The 24,726-nt window shown below is 31.5% G+C and overlaps 3 protein-coding genes and 2 long non-coding RNA genes across 6 annotated transcripts; 3 read left to right on the top strand and 2 right to left on the bottom strand.

Moving 5' to 3' along the window:
* Window positions 1–4,149: 4,149 nt before the first annotated feature.
* LOC100870955 (dnaJ homolog subfamily C member 2) lies at window positions 4,150–7,604 on the bottom strand. 2 transcript variants are annotated; one of them, XM_012491070.3, is made up of 5 exons: window positions 7,138–7,604; window positions 6,383–6,691; window positions 5,920–6,304; window positions 4,751–5,846; window positions 4,150–4,657 (listed from the first exon to the last, which is right to left on the bottom strand). In XM_012491070.3, the coding sequence occupies exons 3-5, from the start codon at window positions 6,258–6,260 to the stop codon at window positions 4,607–4,609; spliced, it is 1,488 nt and encodes a 495-aa protein (XP_012346524.1). In that variant the 5' UTR covers window positions 6,261–6,304; window positions 6,383–6,691; window positions 7,138–7,604; the 3' UTR covers window positions 4,150–4,606. The 2 variants fall into 2 exon arrangements, with proteins under 2 accessions (XP_012346524.1, XP_003696940.1); XM_003696892.4 differs by having other exon boundaries at window positions 6,422–6,691; window positions 7,138–7,594.
* LOC116414969 (uncharacterized) lies at window positions 7,278–8,555 on the top strand. The gene is made up of 2 exons (XR_004225523.2): window positions 7,278–7,898; window positions 8,024–8,555. It is a non-coding gene; the product is annotated as an uncharacterized LOC116414969 (long non-coding RNA).
* Rip11 (Rab11 interacting protein) lies at window positions 8,450–14,092 on the bottom strand. Its single transcript, XM_003696891.4, has 7 exons — window positions 13,799–14,092; window positions 11,573–11,611; window positions 10,632–10,878; window positions 10,125–10,503; window positions 9,774–10,048; window positions 9,257–9,701; window positions 8,450–9,169 (listed from the first exon to the last, which is right to left on the bottom strand). The coding sequence occupies exons 1-7, from the start codon at window positions 13,827–13,829 to the stop codon at window positions 8,993–8,995; spliced, it is 1,593 nt and encodes a 530-aa protein (XP_003696939.1). The 5' UTR covers window positions 13,830–14,092; the 3' UTR covers window positions 8,450–8,992.
* On the top strand, window positions 12,830–13,632 carry LOC147657820 (uncharacterized). Its single transcript, XR_015291737.1, has 2 exons — window positions 12,830–13,046; window positions 13,333–13,632. It is a non-coding gene; the product is annotated as an uncharacterized LOC147657820 (long non-coding RNA).
* Window positions 14,093–16,288: 2,196 nt separating the features above from the next.
* LOC100871076 (uncharacterized) lies at window positions 16,289–24,071 on the top strand. The gene is made up of 2 exons (XM_031918711.2): window positions 16,289–17,052; window positions 21,042–24,071. The coding sequence occupies exons 1-2, from the start codon at window positions 16,627–16,629 to the stop codon at window positions 21,390–21,392; spliced, it is 777 nt and encodes a 258-aa protein (XP_031774571.1). The 5' UTR covers window positions 16,289–16,626; the 3' UTR covers window positions 21,393–24,071.
* Window positions 24,072–24,726: the final 655 nt, after the last annotated feature.

Here is a 24,726-nt window from a genome sequence, read left to right as displayed (position 1 = left end):
GAGAGAGAGATGGTAGCGTAAGAGATATACATTTGGTCGAGAGAGGAATATATCGGGCTATCGTACTCTCCATCGATGGATCGATGAAAAGTTGTTCCCTTCCACGCACAAAATCGAGTAACAATATCGCGCGATTTTCGATCTTTCATCCGATCGTCGCTTCGTCGATTACCGTATACACTCGTTCCTCGCGAAAAAAAAACACGAGACAAGGAAATGAGGGGCAGGCGCTTCGAAGACGAGTATCGAATTCGATTTCCAAGGGAAAATTAAAAAAAAAATGTGGAACACATCCAATAGACACGTGGTTCTGCGGATATTCCACCGACTATTCCCGTTTTACGCGGCAAAGACTCTGTCGACCGATTTCCACTCGATTATTTGGGATCGAGCATGTATGTAATAATACATTCGTGAAAATACGCTATAGCGTAACTTTCTAAAAAAAAAAAGTGTTCACCTTCCTTAACGCGCAACAGTCGGGAAATTTCGAATGTCGATAACGCGGATAAAATACGATCCACTCTTCTTTCTTCCCTTTCGATATTCTCTGGTCGCGAAATTTCGTTTCGTCGAGTTTTGCCGCGAAATTTTTCAGAAGAATTTTCGCCCGAAACGATCAACGCAAAATCGTTCAATCTCTCGTGTACCTTGAAACGACTTGGACAATAATTTTCATCGATGATATTTCTCAGAACCACGTTCTCTGGAACTCTTCTCGCCATTATTTCGACAAAGCCAGATTCTATTACTCCTTCGACTCGTCGCAAACGCGTTACCCCCACCTTTTCGATCTTTATCTTATTCGTATTTCTTTCCCATTTGTCGAGTTTCAAAACTATCTCGTTTCCTTTTGTTTTTTTTTTCTTTTTCTCTCTCTTCTCTTTCTTTCCCTTTTCGTATCCCCTCCTTGATTCGCAATTTTTTCTTTTCTATTTTTTTCTTTTTTTTTCTAATTAGATCTCGAGATCTACGGCCGATCTTTTTAGATATACGTATAGTAAATGGTAAATTCGTATACATACTTATGCATTCGAGTAAGACGTAAGAATAGGTTCGGAGAGCCGCGGCCGACGCGTGCCCTTCGTCAACAAGGGAACCAAACAAACTATAAAAAAAACGCTATTTAAAATGGAATAAACCAATCGACGGACACGTCTTTGGACATTTTCTTAGAAGTACGGTAATATAGGTAACGTGGTGTGTGTGAGGAGCCGAGATAGTCTTTGGTAATAACGCGCGCGGCTTCGTCGGATATCCAATTACCGAGAGAGAAAATGAAAGGATAAATAAAGTAAGACGACACCTCTGCCATGACGAGTCGCGCACGATATTACCAATCGTCCTGAGGATGATGCTACTCGCGTTATATATATTATAGTCGACCTTTCGTATTCGTTTTTTCCAGCGTCTTTTTAACAATTATGTATTTGTCTATAGCGATCTTTTTATACTGTTGTAAAGTGGCGTTTACACCGATCCGTAGAATATACGCGTAGAAAAAAAAAAAGAAAAAATAATTCTTACCTTTAAATCATAATGTCGGATTAAATAGCGGCACGCGATTCACTGTTGTCGCTTAAGTGTTTGATAGACGCGTTTAGAGAGAGAGAGAGAGAGAGAGAAGCGAAGCGAGAGAGAGAGAGAGAGAGAGAAAAATAGACCAACGTTTTCTATGTTACGAGACTGAGGATCATCGAAGCATATGGCGTATTATATATACTGAACGAGAGAGAGAGAGAGAGAGAGAGACGAGCAACGCGAAATTCGAGGGAAACCGGTCCTTTTTAATGCCTTCCTCTTCGGTCTCGCTAGCCTTTGTGGCCCAGTGAACCCAAATCTATGTATTACTCGTTCATCGTGCCACTATTCTCAACACTACACACACACGGTGCACATAATCGGTATCGACGATCTTTTACCACGAGATCGAAAAACGGTCAGCAATCGCGTGAAACGTTCGAAGAGCAAGATTCGTACGTTTACTTTGCATCTCGATTACAGATTAAATATACGCTTATATCGTCATTCGAAGATCCGAGGATTTTTCGCAAAATCGTTTGAATTTTATATTCCGTTTTTATTTTGCTACCTTCTTGAATCGTTAATTACTGACAAGAAGAGAGAAAAGTCGAAAAGACGCGACCAAACTGATAATTCGAGTTTTATTCGAATCTTGCGCTTCGATGCTGTTTAAACGTGCTGGCGAATTCGTGGCACAGCTTTGGCACTCACACACGCTACTTGCACCGTTTATTTTTATTAAGACCCTCTTATATCGACACGGTAATAAACGATGCTCGCGCAGACGCAGTTATCATCGGTTTTTCGAAGACATCATACTTGACGCACTTTGACAAAGACGCCTCGATCATCGATGTTCGATACGAACCAAGAGTGACGCGTTTCCTCCTTCCTTTTCTTTCTCTTTCTTTCTTTGTACATCATTCTGTTAGTGACATTAAGTTTTTCATTACGTACAACAAACTTTCTCGATCGATTATCTTTGTAACTCGATGATCGTGCCAATTCGCAAGAGACTTTCGATTCCCGGATCCGAGCATTACTCGATTTTGTTTCGGTTTTATTACGCTTTTCTTTTTTTTTTTTTTTTATTATTCGATTTGTTGAAAAGTAAAAGCAAATATTCGAAGCTCACAGATGCTGAGTCAACTATTGGCATTAACCGGTTCCGAATAATACAGTTTCGTTACGATATTCGAATAATACGCACAATACGATTTATCCATTCGATGCGATTTAACGGTTAATGCGATGATACAAATTATAATGTCGAAAATAAAGTGAAACTTGACGGAATATATGATCGTAAATTTATCCGATTGATTCAAAGTTGAATTATTTTTGTTCCATAAACATATTACGCGTAACGATATTATTTGTATATTTCGATGTTTAAGCCGATAAAAGGATCGAAACGTTTTTACGTTTTCCGAGGAAACGTTACTCCCATGCCAGATCTAGCAATCTATCTGACGTATCTCGTTCGAAAAATAAAACGGGTATACCACTTACTTGAGCATTTGCGACTCTCGTTAGTCCGTTAGGAATTTTACAGAGTTAAGATCCACAACCTTAAGATGCACAACCAACAGACACGCACACGATATACTGCCGTTTTTCTTTTTCCACTTTTATTCCTCTTCTGCTTTCTACTCATCGAACAATATTTCTCTTCCCACCTATCTTCGTAAATAATCCTCGATGATTTGTAGCGCACGATAATCGATTCACCGTGTTTACTTAAAAGGGATAGCACGTTCTTAAGATTTTATCGTTTTCCAAATGATTTTCCAATTCTTCGTTGAAATGGAAACGTGATGCAATGTGAAAAATCAATATGTTTATCTTTATCGCGCGCTACAACACTGTTCGTGTCTTCGAAAAAAGAAGGAGAAAAATAAATAGAAAAGAAAAAAAAAAAAAGTAAAAAAAATACATGGTGCAAATTGGAAATGCGAGTCCAAGTTTCTTTCTGCACCTGGTGATACTTATATAGGGAAAAAAAAAAAAAAAAATGCGACACTTGCGTTCGCAAGAAGCCAAATAACGGTACTTATTTAACACGTAAATGGTTGAACGAACGAATGAGTCTCCGTGATCGTAAAACATCGGTCACTCTGTATTTACATTTCTTTCGAGAAAAATGTCGAAAGGCACATAGCCAAACGAGTTAAAAAATCCGAAACTCACTTACCCACTAGGCTTACGCTTTACGATAATCATATTTTTTTTTCTCCGTTTTTTCAAACAAAAAAAATTTATCTACAATGAACCTACGCTCAATACTTTGCTTCTCGTTTACTCAAGAATCAATCCTTTTGTTCGATGTGATTTTCCAAACTTGATTGAAATTCTAAACGGTTGTTGGGTAAAGCGAAATGTTGAGCGCAGATGCATTCGAAATGCTAAATACGTGCATGTGGTTCCGAGAATATTGTGCAAACGAAACTGGCGAGAACGACGAAGGAACTGCATGGATAGTATTCGCTGCATAGAAAGGAACTAACACAGAAAAATTGTTGTTGTTAATGTTGTCAAAAAAAATGTGTCAAATTAAAAATATAAGAATTTCAAGCATCTCACGTCCTAGTTGTGTATTCGAGTGGAGATTGAAGACAACACGCGTTTTCGAAATATCGGTCATTTTTTATTTATAAAGTATGTATGTACGCTTTGACGTAAATGGCAATTGCTCTTTAGTATCGTATTTTACATTACTTACAAGACACTTCAATCGTTCGATCGTAAAACAGTTGTTATGTCGAGAAAAAAAAAAAAAAAAAAAAAATTTATTTTCAGGAGCGTCAATTTGAACCTTGGGACCACAATTTTCCATGCATTTAACACCTGCGATAAATGTACAGTCACTAAGTGCGGTAAATTGCTTTCTTGCGTATATAAGTAGCAGAAAATTTCTAGAATTCTTATTGCAAACTGTGCATGTACAAATTAAAACAAGGCACAAGTATATACAATAGCCGACGTTCGGAAAAAGCTAAAATTCAATTCGTCTTCCAAACTTATTTCTTTGTATTCGAATTTAATAAGTTAAAAAAATTTTCATAATAAGGACAGACTAATATTATTTCATTACTTGTGCAGCCTTTTTTGCTTTGACAAGTTCGACCAGCTCCTGCAAAATGATCGTATAAATTTTAATGTAAAAGAAAAAAAAAAAAAAAAAGAAGAAAAAAAAATGTTCAAACGATATTTCTCCGAAACATACCTTATACCTTCTCATACATTCTTTTTTCGTTCTAGTTGGAATACAAGCAGCTATCTGATCCCATCTATCAGGCACGCTCGTAGGATAAGTCTTTAAAGCTTGTTCCAAAAGTTTCTGCTCTGCTGGAGTCCAAGGCTGCGATTCTTTCTTTTGTTCAGAATTAATACCATTCGAAATAGGGTGATCTAAACGTTCCGTAACTGCTGGCATTCTATCTTCGATCGATTCCTTTGTTTTCTTCTCGGCAATAAAATTATCGTAAGCCTTTTTGTTTGCTTGCTCTTTTAGACTAGATCTACTAAAATCTGTCGATTGTAGATCCTTAGCTTTTGCGAGAACTTCTTTCGCATCGCGTGTGATTCCGGTTGAAGATGTACTATGCTGATTAATAAAATTTGCAACTACCTCCCAACGTTGATTTGTTCCAGCCGGAAATAAATTTACCGCTTTTATCAGAAGTTGTAAATCATTTTCATTCCATGGAGCAGTGTGAGATTTTACTTGCTTTTCCGGTGTATTTCTCATATCGTTTGAAATAACACCGGCTCTACGTTCTGCTTCTATTTTTTTTTCAGTCTCTTCCATAATATTTAAAAATGCTATCCTACCCTCAGCCTGTAATTTCTTCATCGCTTCCTCCAATTGAACTAATTTAAAAAGTTCACAAATTTTTTCAACACTTTCCATATGCTTAATATTTTCTTCCGAATTTTGAGCAAAGTAATTGTTAGCTTTGCAAAAATCTCTCAACGCTTTTCTTTCTTTACGAAGTGCTTTCTTTTGTGCTTCTCTTTCTTGTTTAAGCGCATCCAGTTTTGCTTTCTCTTCGATCTCCCGCTTTTCTCTTTCTAATCGTTCCTTTTCTGCTGCGTCTCGTGCTATTCTTTCTTCTTCTTGCTGTCTTGCTTTTGCCGCTTCTTGTTTCGCTTTTTTTGCTGCTGTTTTCTTATCCTTATCTTCCTGCTGGAATTTTTTTATTCTAGGATCGATATTATAAGCCATGTCAACCAATGTACGTATACGTGCCATCTCTTCCTTCTTTCGTTTCGCACGAGTTGCTTTGTTCTTCTTCTCGATCCATTTACGCATATCTCGGCTAGAAAAAAGATTAAGGTCAATTGTAAAAACATATTAAGAAATAGAAATATTGTATGGGTGATATTACTTACTCTTGACCACTTTCTTTGTCTTCTTCGTCTAAATAAGAATATTCGCGCCACGAGTCAAAATCATACCAAAATGAATAAAATTTTTCTACTTTATCTCTAGGTGTATCTGATCCACCTAAACGCGGTACGGGCTTTTTTATAGACCATCTAGCATTTTCCTTAAATGCTTTACCCATAACCACGTAAAAATTATTTTTACAATCTTTTTCGTCCGGTAATTCGTCGTTAAAATATGGATCCACACTGTCGTAACTCCGACGCTTTGCAGGGTTCCCTAAAATTTCCCAAGCCCGTGTTATGCAGGTGAAGTAATCGTCGTCTGGTCGGATTTCCTCTCCCATGGCCTTGCGCTTATCGGGATGATGTTTCAGAATTTTCTGCTTATCTGTAATTCACATATCAAATACTCCTCAACCGCGTTAATCATTGTGTCAGGCAAGACAATGAACGATATAACACCTACATTCCTTTACAGAGTATACTTTGAACTTTCTCTACGTACAAGCCCTTTTTATAATATCTTCGGTTGCTTTGTGCCTAAGCTTTTTCAAGCCTAAAACAGCATAATGATCTTGATCTCTCCACTCCTTTGGGTCCAATGATCTAAGGTACTCCAAGTCATCTTCAAACTGATATTGAGAAAAATCCTCTTCATCGGATGATTCTGATATCCTGGTAGGCATAAGACTGCGATGAAATTGAGCTGCCCATGCTTGTGCAGTTGAGTATAAAACTAAAGGTCCTGCTTCACATGATTCCATCTTGGATGAAGCTGTAAATTACATTTCATAATCGTTGGGATTTCTCATGTTCAATTTAATTTTTCTTCGTTCCATTAAATCCACATGTAAAAATAAAAAATATCTTTCGATTACACGATACATGTACATATATACATATATATATATATATATATATATATATATATATATATATATATATATATATATATATATATATATATAAAATATATAAAGACTACAAAAGATTCATTTTAGAAATTTCCGAATAGCACAAGATAAGGTTAAGATATTTTTTACTATTCATAAATCTATAAAACTTATAGTCTTATGAAAAGTAAGAATATTAAAAGAAATTATTTAAAAATTTTGAGATACCGTTACATACATATATGCTCGATAAAATGTACTTTGTGAAATTTAACCTCACATGGCCGGGTGTCAAAAAGGAAATATTAACAAAAATATAAAAACTTACCAGATATTCTATTTAAATCCGTCAAATTGGCGTCACTTATGTTAGTCGTCATTATTAGCTAATAATAAGATGTTACTTTTTACGAAGAAATTGCTAGAGAAATCGCAATGAAAACATAAGCGAACGGTACCACAGACGAGGTATAGGATAGACCTAACATTTAATAAGACTTTGTATTCTATGTTCTGAAATACCGATTGTGCAAAAAATCAGGCTCCTCTATAATTTAAAGATATTTCAATGATGACAATTATGTTTCAATGAAAAAATTGATAAAAATCAAAAAATTTTAAAAATAATTTCTTTAATTTTCTTACATTACATATATTATATTTATAAATCTTTTGATTATTACGATATCAAATAGATTCATAAGCATTATGAATTAATATTAATTATGAATTAATTAGAAATCATAAATTATCAAATAAAAGATACAAAGAAAAGAAAATAAAAAAAAAAGAATTAAGAATTGATTATCAGCGCTATCTCTTTAATATTAAAAGTAATTCTAATGTTAAAAAGTAGTTATTCTGTTCATGATATATATAGGAAAGTCATTGGTTGTAGCATTCAAATTCTTAATATAATAATAATACAAAAGAACAATTCAGACATTTATTCTGTCTACGTATTTCGTGTGTATTTTTTGACAGTCAAGAAATGGCGCTTACAATCAATTCTTATCCTATCTTCATCTTTCCTTTACTTTCTATCTTTTTTTTTATATCTATACTGCAACTTATCACAGATGAAACATGGTATGTCAATTGAATATATTTTCAATATTTCTCTTTCATATATAATGCTACTAATGCATTTTAATTTTTAATGTAAAAAAATATATAAATATATATGTTATATTCTTTTTGTAATGTATTTTTAGGATAAAAACCTGACAAAACATTATATTTTGATATATGAAGCAATATGTTATATGACATTGAAAATATGTGACAATGTAATATTTCCGAAACAAGGGATAAAAATGCATTGAATGTTAATATTCTTGTCAGTAAGATATTATTGCATTATATATATTGCATTATATACAAATCTCTCAGTGGGAAATGTTATTTTTTTATTGTATAGGTAAGTGTAAGTACTTATACATATATTATAACGAAGAATAATTATATATCTTATTAGATATTTAGATTAGACTAATATACAGATTTATTTCGTTACAATTGTATCATTTATTATGGTATTATTATGCTATATACAGTATAGTAGTATTTTTGAAAAATTCAAGATTATTGATATACATACATTAATTTATGATAATGATGTGTTGATGTACTGAATAAGATTATTATATGTAATAGTTTATTTTAAATATATTTGTGAAAATATGATACATATTGTATGAAGAAATTTTCATGTAAATATTAAAAAATACAGATATTGTAATTATATTTGTTGGGATCATACTTTGGACGGAAATAACATTTTTTGGATAAACAATTACGTTTGGGAAGACTAGGGGAACATTTGTAGCTTTTTTTTCTTATTTTACAATAGTTGGCACAAACACCATATTTTTTTCATTACCCGTTAAAATATTAATCTTAATAGCATTCTTTGTTGAAACAATAACGAAACATTAAAAATTCAACAAGAGTTTATACACTTTTAAAAGCGACGTCATTTAGAAATACATAAAAATTACTTAAAAGTTCTATTTGTTAGTTAAAATAAATTAAAGCGCGTCAACTACAAAGTAGTATAGTTAAACATATATAAAATGATTGGAACAGATTATACTGTGCAATTATCACTAATTCCTCCGAATGTCGTAATTAACCTCAAAATCAATATTAAAAATATCAGGACAAAAAAGCATTTAATTATTTTACTGATGACCAGGTGATGACAAACGTCTTTGCGATTGATATGGATTTTGCAATAAACGTGGCGAACATTCAATTACTCGCAATAATAATGCATCTATATAATCTTCCAAGTCAGTTAGACGTTTTTTCTTTTCTGTTACTTCCGCTTGTAGTTGTAACGTTAGCTCGATGAGATCCTGATATGAAAAAAATTTAATTACATACAATCATATATTATTTTAATATCTTCAAATTATTGATATATAATGTAACGATATAATTACCTCTCTTGATTTTCCTTCGAACTGTGTCAGAACTTCATGTGGCAAATGGCTTTTCATTGTTGCTGTGGTTTTAATTGCATCTTCACCTCCGATGATAATTCTTTCTGAAGATAAATTATTATCATCATTAAATTCCTTGAATCTATTCTCTTTTTCTTTTTTCTTATCTTTTCGTAATTGTTTTTCATCCTTAGGACTCCAACAACCATATTTATCTTCTTTCTTCTCTTTCAATTTTTCTTCTTTCACATTCTTCTCTTTATTCGATCCTAATTTTTCTTCTATCTTGTTCTTTGCTTGTAAAAGTTCACGTGGTGCAGGATTCGGAGTCTCTGAAGCTTCTTGATGTTTTAAAGTTGAAGAAGGCGAATTTACAGGTGATGTTTCACAAGGTTCGATCTTTGGCTCGTCTATTATAATTTTCGGACTTGGTTTATTTTCCCATCTAAATATTTAAAAAAATATATTAATACAATTGTTTTTATTCAGCAAAATTAATTTAAATCTTTTAACACACCTTTTAAGATTATTATTAACTTGTTTACCATAAAGTTTTAAACCCCACTCATCTTCTTTGATGTTATCCGCCTTGGATAAGGAGATAGCAGAAGAACTCACTGAGAATCGTGGTGGTTTATTCGGTACCGAATTCGCTGGCACTGATGGAAATTGATGTGTTTCAAAATTATTATTGGAGGAAGTAATTGATGTCACCGAACCTACTCTATTACTGTTACCACCAACTGGGGCATTTAAAGATGATGCTGAACTCTTATGAGATAAATCGTCGAACTAAAATATACAATTGATATATACGTTATTACAAAGAATCGAAATAATAATATATTGATAAGTAAATTTTATTTACCGTAAATTCATCTTCGTCTTCGCTGATAACACCAGGATCGGCTTCACCTGGTTCTTGCCGTGTAGTTCGAAATTTATATTCCTCTTTTTCGTCTAAATCATCCCCTTTATCTATATTATGTTTGCTCTTCCCTTTCACACGATTTCCAATCGATTTAGCCAATTTTCTTAAACCTTTACGTTTTTCAAAACTGCCTATACTGAGTAAACTTCCACCTATTGAATGAGCAGCTGTGGATAATTGGCCAAGAGAACTTTTGTGGCGTTCTTTATGACTCAAATCAGTTAAGCTACCAGCTTTTACAATGAAACCTATCTTTACTTCGAGTTCACCTCTCTCTTTCGTATTTTCTTTGCCTGGTTTACTCCCGAGTGTATACCTAAATGTAATAAAAAGTGTTAGTAAAAGTATGTACAATATATTTAGTCTAGTACTGTTTTAATCATTTTATCATTTTAAACTATGAATTTAATATGATTTTAAATATCGTTGAAAAGAAAAACGCACCATCTGTTCCTTGGTCTTTCGTAAACATCAAAGCTGGATAGAGGTATGCTGATGGTGCCGAGAAATTCATCAACTCCCAAGAAATTACGATGGAGGGCCGTAAGGACAATTTCCGCAGTGTTTCCTTGCTCAGGTATAAGTAACTCACATTCTTCGTGCCATTCTACATCCTTCGAAGCTTTCTCCTTCACAGACGTTTGATATTTTTCTTTTCCCAGCGCGATCGTCACGAAACAATCGTTGGATTCTGCGTTATTAGATTAAATAAGTGAAAACGTGGGTGGAAATCATTTGAAACGTAGGTGTCGACCGTAAATTTAAATTAATAAGTCAAACAACGAATGTCAAATCTCGCGAGGAACGAGATTTCAATTGTCTTATCATCGTTCACACGAATTATTTTTGTAATTCTTTTATACTTATATTCAAGACAATGTTGATCATTCCATCATTGGTTGAATATCAGATTTGGAAAATATATGACAATAATAATGATATTAATATTAATAATAACGATAACAACAACAACAAATAATAATAATAGTAATAATAATAATAATAATATCAGATTGTTCAACAACAATTGAAATTACGAACGTGTCTTTTTAAGATTATTAGTAATTCTGTATTAAAAAAATGACAACTATGCGAATCGTTATATTACAAAGTTTATATATACGTCGTTCAATTTTATGACTAAACATTTTTGTATACTTCGCGATATTCGGAACACAAATGACGCAATGGCGGCAAAAACTTATTTTTCATTGTTTTGAAATTTGAATCTCTTTGATGAAACAAATTTACTGACATCGAGAAATTGTATTATGCTGTTCTATGAAATCTGATATGTATATATATATATATATATATAAAATGTTTTATTATAACATATTATATAAGGTCTATTCTTTATCTTAATGATCAATCAGGATACTTACTGTGTTTTCCTTTGGTTAACAAATTTTTCGCTCTTTGAACTGTGAACATAAAAAGGAATTTCATTAAACACTATAAAATAAGAAAATAAGAAAAGAATAAAAAAAAGAATTTATTTAAATATCAAAATTGAAAATTTTCATTAAAATCTTAATCTACTCAAAAATGAGATAAAGAAGGAAAGGCGTATCCGCGTGTTATTGTTAATTATGAACGATAAAATATTATGCCAGATGTATCTGACCAGAATATGAAATCGTTAGAATAAATTAGATAATATTTTATAAAGAGTCGCATCAAAACTGAGAAACATAATAACATACCTTCTTATAATGGTAAAACCGTAAACGTATTGGTTCTCGGCTATTATTCGTTGCATTCTTACCGTGAAACCGCGCTTCTATCGTACTGTTACACCGCTATTTTTCAAGTCTAATATCTTTTTTCACACAGGATATAAGATCAGGAAAAAATTCCTATGTATTTATCGTAGCGTTAACGTATGAATTTTTTTTCTTCTTTTTCTTATTTTTATTATTATTATTACATCATATTTTGAAATGATAATTTTTTGATAATTTTTTGAAACAACATTTATAGATTGAATTTATATTATCTATAATTTATAATTATGAACGAGATTTGCCATTACGTTTCATTTTAGTCATGAGACGATAATGCATAAAGCGCATGATGTGATCATTTTTTGAATCGAATAAAATGTATTATTTTTCTTGATTTCTCGCTAAATAACATTGATTCAGATGGGAAAATCAACTCTCTCTATACGTGTTTCCACGATCCGATTAAACGAAGCGAAAAGATGTGTCGGTTAGACATAGCGTAGCCACAGCTGCATCAAAATACCGTTTACTCGTAAAGGAACATTCTTAACGGTCCGAAGTCCCAATTAATTGGTTTAAAATATTTTTTTATTCATCAATAAAAAAATTTATTATGATTTATCATAATAATTAGTTTCATAGAATCTTTAAATTAAAAAAATTTAAGAAATCTTTAAATTAAAAAAAAAAATTAGCACATATATATATATATATATATAATTTTTCTTTTATTTTTCTTCAAAATGACAACAATTTTATATAATAAAGTAAAAAGTGTAGTTTAAAATATTGTTTATTGTTTTTAATCCAAAAAAAATTGTCGAGATAGAAAAAAAGGAAAGGGTACTTAATAATAGATATACGATCCTGAGCAGAGGATATACTTACACATGTACGAATGAGAAGGGGAACATCAGCTGCTTCTACATAAGTACATATGCTTTCACACTCTACCTATTTTGCATTGAAACGAAAGTATTAAAAGTTTGTCAACTTGCAATAAATCTTTTATGATTAACATTAGCGATAAAAGTAATCCGATGATATTTTTAAACGAAAAATTATTGAAAATAATCGTTGATAAAGATTTGATTTGTACAATGATTTGTATAAATTTTACTAAGCAAATTAAGTAAGTCAGTTTTCGAAATTTAATGCATCGAATATGTGGGTCGTAAATAACCGCGCGCGATTTAAATACATTATCTTTATTTTGGCAACGATCAAACACATCGCAAAATATAATGTTATGACTTTTATACCAGATATTCGTGTAGAGTGAAAATGTTTATATCTGCCGAGGAACTAGAATGTAGAGTTCGTACTGTACTTCGTGCACGTAATTAATGAAAATGTGTATAGGAATGCACATATAAGATCGCTATCTTTTTGATTCAAGCAATGTTCGTGTTTTTAAGGTATTTGAGTTTTCACCGCCTCTTCCCAATCTAACTATCGCGTTACGGGACACTGCATTTGAATGTGATGAAAATTTTCTTGGATATTTATTTTTTAAAACTTTTACAAAAATAAACTGTAAACAAAAGGGATTGAATACATCGAAAGTTGATTTATATTAATCATTTAAAAATATCGTGATCGAAATCGAGGTAAGTAAGACACATCGTCCACGCTAGAAAACTGTTATATATATACTATATTCTTAAGAGACAATGTAAAAGATCTACTTTCTCAGTAAATAAATTTCTAACAAGCTATAACGAGATTGCAAGGTTTCGATTGCCTACATTCATTGAAGGATACGTAACCTAGTCTACGTGTAAGCATTAATTGGTTTATATTCAGTATAAACCACCTGCCGCATAGATCATATTTCTATCCGTTACGTTATGGAACTTATTTCGAAGTTCCTAGTATACATACCTGTCACTTGAACGTGCGTCGGACTCCACATTTTGTTCGATTCAGTTACAGCGATCACAAATATTCATCTGTTGTTCTTTCTACGACGAGCCAATCTACGTAACTATCACTACTTTAATGTCGATTACTGGCATTACGCGTTTTGGTTTCCACAATTCTACGTACTACGTAAATTAACCACACTAACAAACTATCCACCGATGCAATGTATGAACGACAACTGTACTGTTGACTAGTGTTCGAACAACCGCTACGTCCGCCTTGCGCATCGCGCACCATTACGGTAACTACTGCGCATCCAGTTTTGCGCATCCACTCATGCTTCGGGATCGTATGATATATTTCAATAGCCCTACGCTTACTATGTTATTGATACATATTTTTATTAATTTAATTTATAAACAAATAATGAATTAATTTATTTGAAAATTTAAAAGAAATTTCTTTATCTTTAAAGAAATTCGAGTAATATAATATTAAAATATAATATTAAAATTATTATAAATTTTTATAACTTATTTTGTGAAGTAACAATTTCATTCTTCAAATATAAATAAACAATTTCTTTGTTATATATTTCACAAATAGTAATTATTTTGTTATTTTAAAAGGAAGTTTATATACATCGTATATATTTAGAGATATGAAGTAGTCCATCAATGTGTAATCATTGTGATTAGTCATCGGTAAAATACGGAAATACACAAATAAATAGAAATTAGAGAATTGAATATGCAAACATTGTATGTATAGTTTTGTAACTAATAAATAAGTAAACAATACGTATTTTTGATTAATATTTATAACTGAAATTTTTTTATAAATGAGACATATTATAATGATAAAACAGTTTTAAGTATTAATGAATTATATGAAATGAAATAGACAATTAAACAATTTTTTTTTTTTGAGAAAAAACATGTTTGTTAAATATTCGAAGAATTATGCATCTTAATCAAATCGTTTAATATTTTTATCATGTATTATTTTATCACAGATTCGTCATGGTTATGTTATCGCAAGATTTATTTTTTTTTATCACACACGTAGTATTTATTTGTCAGATTAACATTATGACGATTGTACGATGATATATGTTTGCATATTATAGACCATTTAATATCTATAATCAATATCGACTATAACATATGATTTATATGTTGTTGTTCATCCATTGAATTTAAATAAATAGAAATTTTAATATGCATATATAATTAAAATCCTATAAATTTTAATTTAAAAAAATTTTAATTTATATACGTATATGCGTATATAATTATAAATATATATAAATCATATTTACATATTACATATTTATATAAATATATATTGAAATTTTTTTAAATATATTAAATCATAATTTTCTTTAAAATTTTATGAAAATGCTAAAATGCGAAATGTTATTGTTTTATTTCGATAGAAATATCTCGAAAATGATTAAAAAATTATATTTTTACGAATATTAACATGGTTGTACATAGTATTCATTACATATTCATGTACATGTAGATATCTATTAAATTTGTAAGAATTAAAATATTTGGTACTATAATGCTTTTTTATCATAATGTCACAATTCAAACGGTACATTGAATTTAAAAAATTTATGCATTTTTAAAAACAAATGTCGTATAACGTATATGTAACGTATAAAGTAATATTTCATACAATTGTTCTTCGCATATTTACAAAATTTCAAAGCGTACCAAGTCAAGTTTGATGATTAATAAAAGTCACTTAACAATTAGATCGCATTTCAACTATAATGCAAAAAAATTCTTTAAAAAAATATTAAAAATTATGCAATGATTTTTCTGTCTCAATTATTATGCACTTGAAATTATTTCCATTTAACATATATGATACATTATATTATATCTCATAAAGATAATTTTATCGTTTAATTTTATGCATTAACACAATCCTTTACTCATGAAACATGTACAATGCAATAGATATTGATAGTTTTCATAAAGCAATAATCTAAACAATTATTTTAATCATAATTAACAAATAATAATAGTTATAAACAATCATGGAAAAACAATATATCCACGTATTAATATAACAATATAAAATTGTGAAATTTTAATCATGATTTATATTTTGATCATATATTTACTTGAATTTTCTTAATTTACCGATAGATGGTGCTATGTGCAAATAATAGCCATTCCATTACATCAACACGATCGGTGTACAGGTTCACCTTTGTTCTTTTAGTTCCCCTTTTCTCAGAATCTTTAATTTATCTCTCTTTTTTTTTTTACTTTATTTTCATATTTTTAGTTTTTGATTAAAGTCAGATTTTAATATCTTGCATGAATTTTATAAGCGTTACTTTCAATCTTATTAGAATAATTCATTATTAGAATAATATTTCTAAAAATTCTAACTGTCATTTCGTTCGCGGTTTTGATCACGTGATCTCGTGTACGCATGAACCAACCTTTAAGTTTCGAATCCCCCACGCTAGTGCTTACTGATTCACTTCGATTCACGACGATGCATACCGCCAGTCGGTTCGAATAATCGCCTCGTGGCAGGTGAAGACGAAAATCGGCGAGGCCGAGCCTGCCAGCTATCCAATCACCTAGTCAACTAGTCGCCGTATGAAGTACGGACGAACCACGAAATCGCACCTCAATTTTCCACAAGAAATTTTGTTACCTATTGCGGTGCGATACGGTATACAAAATTTCGCGCAGCTATCTGTGTAACGTGTTACTTTTCTGTTTTCTTTTGTCACTTAGTCGTCGATTGGTCTCAATTTGTTTCGGTTGTTTTTTTATTTCGTTCAGTGCACTACATAACTACAAAGGTGAGACATGTCTTCTTTGAAGGGTGATAAAATTCCATGTGCCCGACTTTGCCATATCGTCAAGTGGGATGATTTTGACGGCTATGGATTTAATCTACACGCAGAAAAAGGAAAAAATGGTCAATTTATTGGTAAGGTGGATGACGGTTCTCCTAGTCAAGCCGCTGGTTTACGACAAGGTGATCGAATCATCGAGGTTAATGAAATCAACATCGCAAACGAGACTCATAAGCAGGTTGTTGAACGCATAAAGGCTTTTCCTAATGAGACGAAGCTTCTGGTGGTCGACCAAGAAGCCGACGAATATTTCAGGGCCAACAACATCGTTATCAAGGGCACTATGGCGAACGTCAAGGTGATCAAGACCCCAGAAAAGAATCCGAATAGTAGCGAACAAGAAGAGCTTAACGGCAGCAATGCCTCCACCGATGAGGTGTGTATCATTTATTTGTTTATTTATATATTCATAATCATTTTATTATTTTTAAAGTTATCTATTGCTCAACATAGAAGATCTTAGAATTGAGAGTCCACTCCACCTGTTGCTTCGATAATTTGTATTTATCATTTGATAATTCGTTATAACCTGTCATGTAAACACGTTTTTTTAGAAGGCAATCGTTAGTTATCTTTATATATCTTTTTCCAAATTTTTTTTAAGAATTCTTCGAGAAATATTCTGCTTTTAATTAATATCATAAAAATAATGATAGAATTTCTATTCTACTTCTAAAAAGTTCTAAATAATTTTTAACAATTTTAAAATATATGATCTTCTATCATACATTGTATAATTTTGTTAAAGCATTATTTTATTATTATCTTTTTTTATTATCTTTTGATATCAAATCCGACGGTTTAATTAAAGTAGTAAATCATGTTTCATCCTAACGTGTTTTTTTGTTTCTTATTTCTTTCTTAGGATTAAAGTAAATTTTGATTTTATAAATAATCACTATATGATGTCTGTTCGCAATTCATCTTATCAACATATGTGACAATGTTTTTTAAAGAGAGAAAAATGTCATTTTTTATATATATATATATATTTTTGAGATAAGTTAAGTAAGTGTTTCACCGGTCTAAGTTTTCGAACATCTGTGTTTGCTGCAATTTACAGCAGAGTAAAAACAAGAAAAAAGTTAACGCGCCATACGTGGGGAATGTTGCGTCGTTTTACCATATATTACAGTATGCGAACGAATAAAGTAGAAGCGGAGAGTTTCGATTTCTCATTCTGTATTCTAAAAATATAGATTGCATGAAATGCGATATTTGAATAATATACACAATTCAGGATAACTTGTTCATCGGTCTAGCAGATTTTGATCGATGATTTACAATTCGATAATGAAATTATCTTTCATCGTAACAAAATTATCGATATTAAAACTAATATTTCACAAACAGATGTTGCGCAACTAGTGCACATATGTATAATACATGACAGCAAGTGTTTACGAACTTTTGTATGATATTTCGATACGTTGAATATTCCCTGTTGTATTTAGGAACGAAAAACTACAATGTAAGTACCTACATCCGTTGATTTCTTTCTGGTCGCCATCCGACGATAACATGTTTGATGTTGATACTCCTATCGCAGCTTCCATGAATACCGCTTATCTTGCGTGTCTCATAGTTACAATCGCTAATTATATTTTATAAAAATCTCTTTTTTCCATTTCTCTTTTTATTTTATTTTATTATTTTATCCTTAATAAAATTCTAAATTCTTTTATTTATTTTTTTTTTTTTATCGTTCTAATGTATTATTGAAGTCATTTAAGAAAGACTAAGCAATTAACTCGTGATCAATACTATTCTATTGATCTACAAATTACTCTTTTTGTTTAGCGGGAAACGAATTGAAGATTGAAATTTACGATGCAATCAACCGTTTCTTTTATTCTTTTCTTATTTATTTCAACGTATCATGTCCGACGTAAATGTCTTGACTTGGTAACAAAATCACGAAGTAAAATCAAATACTGGGAATTTTTTCTCAAGGTCACGAAATCGTATAAAACCACTTTGTTTCCTCGTTAGTTATTCTTTGTCTGCTTTGTCTCTTTCCCTCTTTCATTCCCGTCTCTTGTTCGAGAAGCAGTTATAAAGTAAGTAATTTTTCTATTTCGGCATCAGTTTCCTTGTTTCCATTGCGATTCATCGGTAAGCACAAGAAGGTAAGCGTTCGCGAGCATCGAGTGACTCATTCGTTTTGTTCGCGAGCGATAAGACACGTACAAAAAAAAAAAAAAAAGAAAAAGAAAAAACATATATCACAAGATTCGTTTCTTTAGTTATTACACGCGATCAATTTTCTCGATGGAATTTCAAGACGCGTGACGAAGTTTATCGGAAATTGTTTCAATTGTTTGGCCATCGGTTCTCATTGAACCGATATCATAACCATTCTCGCGTGTAACAATTACGGTTGTTAATCGGCGGAAGTTGCTCCTTTAGAAAATGGCACATTCGTCGCTGGCCTTAATTCGCCTTCATGGGATCCGCGCTCGATCATCTTGCCGCGATACGTGGAACCCGATCATGCCAACTATCTCGCGATCCAAAGATTTGTCCTCCGTCGATACGATTCACCGGATTTCCGCTCATTTTCGCGGCGTCAAGTTACGTAAATTTCTCCTTGTTCGTACCAACTTGTGTACGTGTATATATACATACGTACAGTCTATCCAGGATAAAACAGTAAAAGAAAATGTGGAATGAATCAACAACGTGTCTGTAGAAATGTTTCTTTTACGCGAATGCGTTATTCACGATTCGTCAGTTCGATCACTCGTGTAGTAAATACATAGTTAATCGCCTCTCTACAGGCAGGCTGCTGGTCAACTTCCTGTCACCATTTTCAAGTTGCGCAATAGAGCAACCGTCGCGTGGCGTGCACGGTGCGCGAACGAGAGGGAAAATCGTTTACCTCGAGTGGAAGGAACGAGGATCTTTGGAAATATTTCACGATCGGTTGGAGAGAGATGGAGAGATGGTAACGATGTCACGGGTAAAATCGGGTGAAATTCTTTCGTGACAACGACTGACTTAGCCTTAAAAGTCCGTTATCCGCTCTTATTCTATTTCCGTGTGCATCGTTCAAGCGATTTTTAAAGAAAGCGTGCCAAAAACTCGGGACGAATATATGCATATGCAGATAAGGTCATTCCCTCTCGAAAAGAATCAGGGCATTAGGTGCATATCGTGTTTCGTTGTTCGAATTAATTAAAAACTGTTATAAGCATATATATATAGGTATGCACGGTATAAAATATCGATATATTCGTTTTGCAATTTTTTAATATCATGTTAAATACAATTGTTTTTCCCCAACAAGAATAATTTCGAAAAGAATATTCGAATATCTAAGAAGATTGCTCGATTCATTTGATTTTAATTACGATTGGTTACAACACTGTTCAATTGCATAAAAAAAAAAAAAAAAAAAACAAAGAAACTCGTTTGAGAGAATTAATCTCAATGCCGCGGCATAGATTCTCAGTTTTTACGGAGAGATTACTTCATTATTTTAATCTTTGTTAGCATTAGTCATTCATAGCGAGCTTTTTCTCTTCGTTCTTGCGCATGTGTCATGATCAATTATTACGATCACAATTATTACGCGTGAAAATATACGATACGATACGTTTGAAATTATTCGACTTCATCAAATAGTCCAAGTCCAATTTCTGGAGAAGTGAAATTTTTTTTTTTTTTTTCTTTTTTTTTTCCTCTTTTCAATTTCGGACACGATAAGAGTGTGTTAGAAAAGGACAAACGGACTAACATTATTTCGAAGAGATTTAAACGGTGTGTGGTTTGGAACCGGTTTTCCGTCGCGCTTGCCTTTAGTCGATGGAATTCCTTTAAGTACCGTTCGGAATATTGCATCAGGAGCCAAGGTCATTTTGAATCTCTTATAAGATAAATTTGTCCATCGTTTTTGAACCCTCTCCCCTCCCCCCCCCCCTCTCCACCTTCTTCCAAATTTATTGGTTTTTAAAAAAAGCTTATCCTATTTTGTTAATTACCTTTTGCTTTTACTTTCCGTTAATCTAAAGCGAAATATATTGCCGTTGCCATACGGTGGAAAATAAAAGTGTCTCACTCATTCGTTTAACACCAATTCGTGAAAAAAATTCAGTTGATATTTTTTTCTTTCAGCGCGACCGCGACTCACTTGTTTGGGAACGCATATTTACGCGATCGTCTTTCATACGTGACCCGAGCGTCTTCCGCTATCTCTCGCCCCTCTTCTGAATTCTGCTTTGTTTCTCTTTGTTCGTTATAGAGAGAGAGAGAGAGAGAGAGAGAGAGAGAGAGAGAGAGAGAGAGAGAGAGAGAGAGAGAGAGAGAAGAAAAATAACGTATATTATACGTAGATAAGGGAATAAAAGGAATGTTTATTTTCAGAACGCACAAAAATCAAGTGGATCGAACGATACGTTGCATAGCGAGAGCAGCACGGTATCGGCAAGTGCAACGAGAACATCGACCAGAAGCGAGAACGATAACGAAAACGAGAGCGAACGCGAGGAAACTGGCCAAGAGAACGGGAACAGTATTAAGAACGATACGACGACGATGGCGCACGTGCACGGTACAGGAAACGGGAACGTCACCGGTAACGAGTCACGACAGGGTTTGAACCTGAAAATGAGTGCCAAAGAACTTAGAGCCCAGCTAGCTCTTCGCAAGAAATACGATCCGAAGAAAGAATCGATCGGTTTCAAGGACAAATTTGACATCGTACAAAAGTTATAACGGCAATTTCGTCTGCCTCGTTTGATAATTTGTCGACTATGCGCGGTGCTCCTTTTTATCTCGCTATTAATAGATAGAATCCTTACGTCGTGGTCGATTTTATTCGGATGGACATCGGGCTACGTTTATACGCGCTAAACTTAACGCATGCGCACAATCTTTTCAAATTTCCAACAATTTTCGAAACTTTTAACACACACACATATATATATATATATATATATAGATTACGTGCACATAGTTTCTTTAAAATTGAATAATATGAATGTTTGATAAATATTAAGGGAACAATGCACAACAAAATGTTACGAATTATTCCAAAGTGTGAACATTGTTGAAACATATCCAATCGATTGGAAAAAAAGTTTCTTATTCTAGTAGACTATACAGTAATCTTGTTAACTATAGCGAAAATTATGCGCATCAAGGACGATCACGACGATGCGAGAGAAAGTGTAGGACGTTGCGCGACGCGCGTCGCGTGACGTGTGCGTCATCGATAATTTCTATTATTTCTTTTTAAATTTAATATATCGCTCGTTCTTTTATTGTGCATTGAAAGAATGTATATTTTTTTCAAAGCTAAGATATCTCGAAGTTATTGCGACATGGACAAAGAAAGTTATGATAAAAATCGATCGATATTTGATGCAGTAAAGATTCTGCCAACATTCATACGGATTATGTAATTTAAGGAATGTAACAGCGCGTAAAAATGCGACGAAACAATAGTGAGAAGATTTGGGCGAATTTCCTTGTCCCATTAGAGGTTGCACATAGCGTGTGGGACGAACCGAAAGTCGCAGGATTTGCAGGAAACTATTCTCTAACATTGCTAAATATTACGACAACTTGTTGTGTAACTTTCAATTATCGTCGTCGTGATCCTTTTGCGTCGTGTTTCATATTTTACGTGAATACTTGGAAACTAGATGTTTTGTTTTTTTTTTTTCGCACGATATGTACCGATATACATTTCATCTTGCGATAATTTCTTTAGTCATGATAAATATCGATAAATTTATTATCATGTATTCTGATTAAATGTTACAACGAAAGAGAATAATTTATTATTGATCTTCTCATTGTTTTTTGAGAGACTTTGTGCAAATTTGAGATCTAGTTAATTTTGTCTAAATATATTTTTAGTCAAGTAATGAATATCAAAATAATGCATTTAATATTCAATTGATAAATTAATTAACCATCATGTTTCGTATGGATCTAATATGAATATTGATAACAGAATTCCTAAACAATATTATTTTAAACTATAATTTTTTAGAATAATGATATTTTGTACTATGCGTCTATCTTTGTGAAATAGATAAAATCAGACGCTTTTGTAATTGTATGGATTCTTATCTAAAGCACGACAAACATAATTGTTCTCTTTTATCCATAATTTCGTTAAAGCTCTTATCATTTTGAAAAAAATTTCATAATGTGCAAAAAGATATATTTTTTTTTATGACGTAAATCGAAAATAGATAAATAGAAAATTGTTCAGTGGTCATGACAATGAACAATTACGTAAATTGCAAATATAATAAAATAATCTTGTTATAGAAAGAAATTAAAAAATTTGTAAGAAAATTACAATTAGAAAAATAATTTTTATGTAAAATTTTATTTATTTATCATTTTTGTTGTATTTAAATTCAAATTCAAATTTCTTGGTATTTTTGCCTTCTACTAATAATCAATGTGAAATGAATTCAAATTTTATTTTGAATTGCGAATGTTAACGCTGCATGCTACAGCGACTGATTAATCAATCGTATTCTTGATTAAAAACATCGGATCATTTAAAACTAATTCATTTATCTATCGGTTAATATTTTGTATCGAATATGTATTGTATAAATTTTTACATATTTTTCGTTTTATCGCAATATTTTTGCGAAGTTCGATGTATACGCATGTTCATTTTTGTAAATATTAAATTTCTGAGTATCAAGATCGGTGCAACCTATTATTGCTATTATATCTTATTTTACATAATAATTTGTGTGGCGGCTATTGTATAACGCATTCAAAATTATCCGAATTTAAAAATGAAATTAATGTATCGGTATCTAATTTGAAATCATAGCCTAAATTTCATTTTGAGCGATCAGAAATATTTTATTTATTTTCTTTTGATAATTATTCAATTTAGATAGATTACAAAAATATAAGTTTTAAATTTAGAGAATCATTGGAAAAGAAATTATTCATTTTTCATATCAATTAAAATTTAATATAAAACTGCAGAAAAATATATTTATAGCATATTATGCCATAGTGTGAAATTTAAATCAATGATTCTTTATGCTTAAAACTTGTATTTTTAAATTTTTACTGGTATAAAAATTTATTATTCTATTAAAAAAATAAATCACAAATTTGTAATCACTGAAAACAAAGTAATATTTTATAATCAAAATATTATTATATTTTACAATTTTTTAAAGTGTTAATTTTTCATACGAATTATTGCACCGATTTCTTGCAATGTATATAAATGCTCTAATTAAGAGTTAAATACATATATTGTTACAATTATTGCACATGTTTAATGTATTTTCTAAGCATAACTTTAAGAATTAGCTTCGATGACAATACTTAATTGTACGTTATTCATCAAATTATGTTTATCTACATACATCTCTGTATAAATAGTATTGTATGTATGTATATTATTCATGTTTTTTTTATGACCTTCTTCTTTACTATTCATTTGAAAACTTATAATTAATTAATATTCATTATTATTTTAGTATAGAATGTGGTTTTACATCTCTTTAAAAAACTAATTTTAAATAAAGATAAACGTTAATATGCAAAAATATTATTTATAAAATTTATTTTTTAGAAATTATAAGTAACTTAATTTTATATTAGAAATGTACAGTAGTGAATTTATCGCTATTACAACGCGAAAACTTTCTTGTATTCATTTTAGTGTCAATTTCAAGGTTAGTGATACAACATAGAATAGAAATTTGATAATTGAAAATAAAATTTTCAAAGGATAAAGTAGAGTAAGAATTAACAATCAGCGTCATTTCTTAATAACTTTCAGAAAAATTTGATAAAAATGGCGTTGATGGTCAATTCTTATTCTATGTCTATCCTTTCCCTGTCATTTATTTTTCTTTTCTGTCTATTACATGTTGTGTACAACACTCTAGAGATGGCGTTGATTTCCTAATTTTTACCCTATCTCTATCTCTTATATTATTTGTTATCCTTCTTTAATCTCTGAGACGATTAAATATCGATTAAATTAACTTCATTGTTTTACTTGTGATTTCTTGGTTTTTAAAATTTTTTTTAAATTATTTAATAT

The sequence above is a fragment of the Apis florea genome, unplaced genomic scaffold (assembly GCF_048593485.1).
Source record: "Apis florea isolate Af1SG1 unplaced genomic scaffold, ASM4859348v1 contig_2495_pilon, whole genome shotgun sequence".
In the NCBI taxonomy this organism is placed as follows: Eukaryota; Metazoa; Arthropoda; class Insecta; order Hymenoptera; family Apidae; genus Apis; species Apis florea.
This window is presented reverse-complemented; position numbering and strand designations above follow the sequence as displayed.

Coding starts and splice junctions, on each gene's coding strand:
- LOC100870955 (XM_003696892.4), bottom strand. CDS start 7,189: ATGACGACTAACATAAGTGACGCCAATTTGACGGATTTAAATAGAATA. Junction 5,847..5,919: donor GACAAAGAAAGTGGTCAAGA/GTAAGTAATATC, acceptor TCTTTTTTCTAG/CCGAGATATGCGTAAATGGA. Junction 4,658..4,750: donor AATGTATGAGAAGGTATAAG/GTATGTTTCGGA, acceptor ATCATTTTGCAG/GAGCTGGTCGAACTTGTCAA.
- Rip11 (XM_003696891.4), bottom strand. CDS start 13,829: ATGTGGAGTCCGACGCACGTTCAAGTGACAG. Junction 11,612..13,798: donor GACGCACGTTCAAGTGACAG/GTATGTATACTA, acceptor TTATGTTCACAG/TTCAAAGAGCGAAAAATTTG. Junction 10,879..11,572: donor GTTAACCAAAGGAAAACACA/GTAAGTATCCTG, acceptor CTAATAACGCAG/AATCCAACGATTGTTTCGTG.
- LOC100871076 (XM_031918711.2), top strand. CDS start 16,627: ATGTCTTCTTTGAAGGGTGATAAAATTCCATGTGCCCGACTTTGCCAT. Junction 17,053..21,041: donor GCAATGCCTCCACCGATGAG/GTGTGTATCATT, acceptor GTTTATTTTCAG/AACGCACAAAAATCAAGTGG.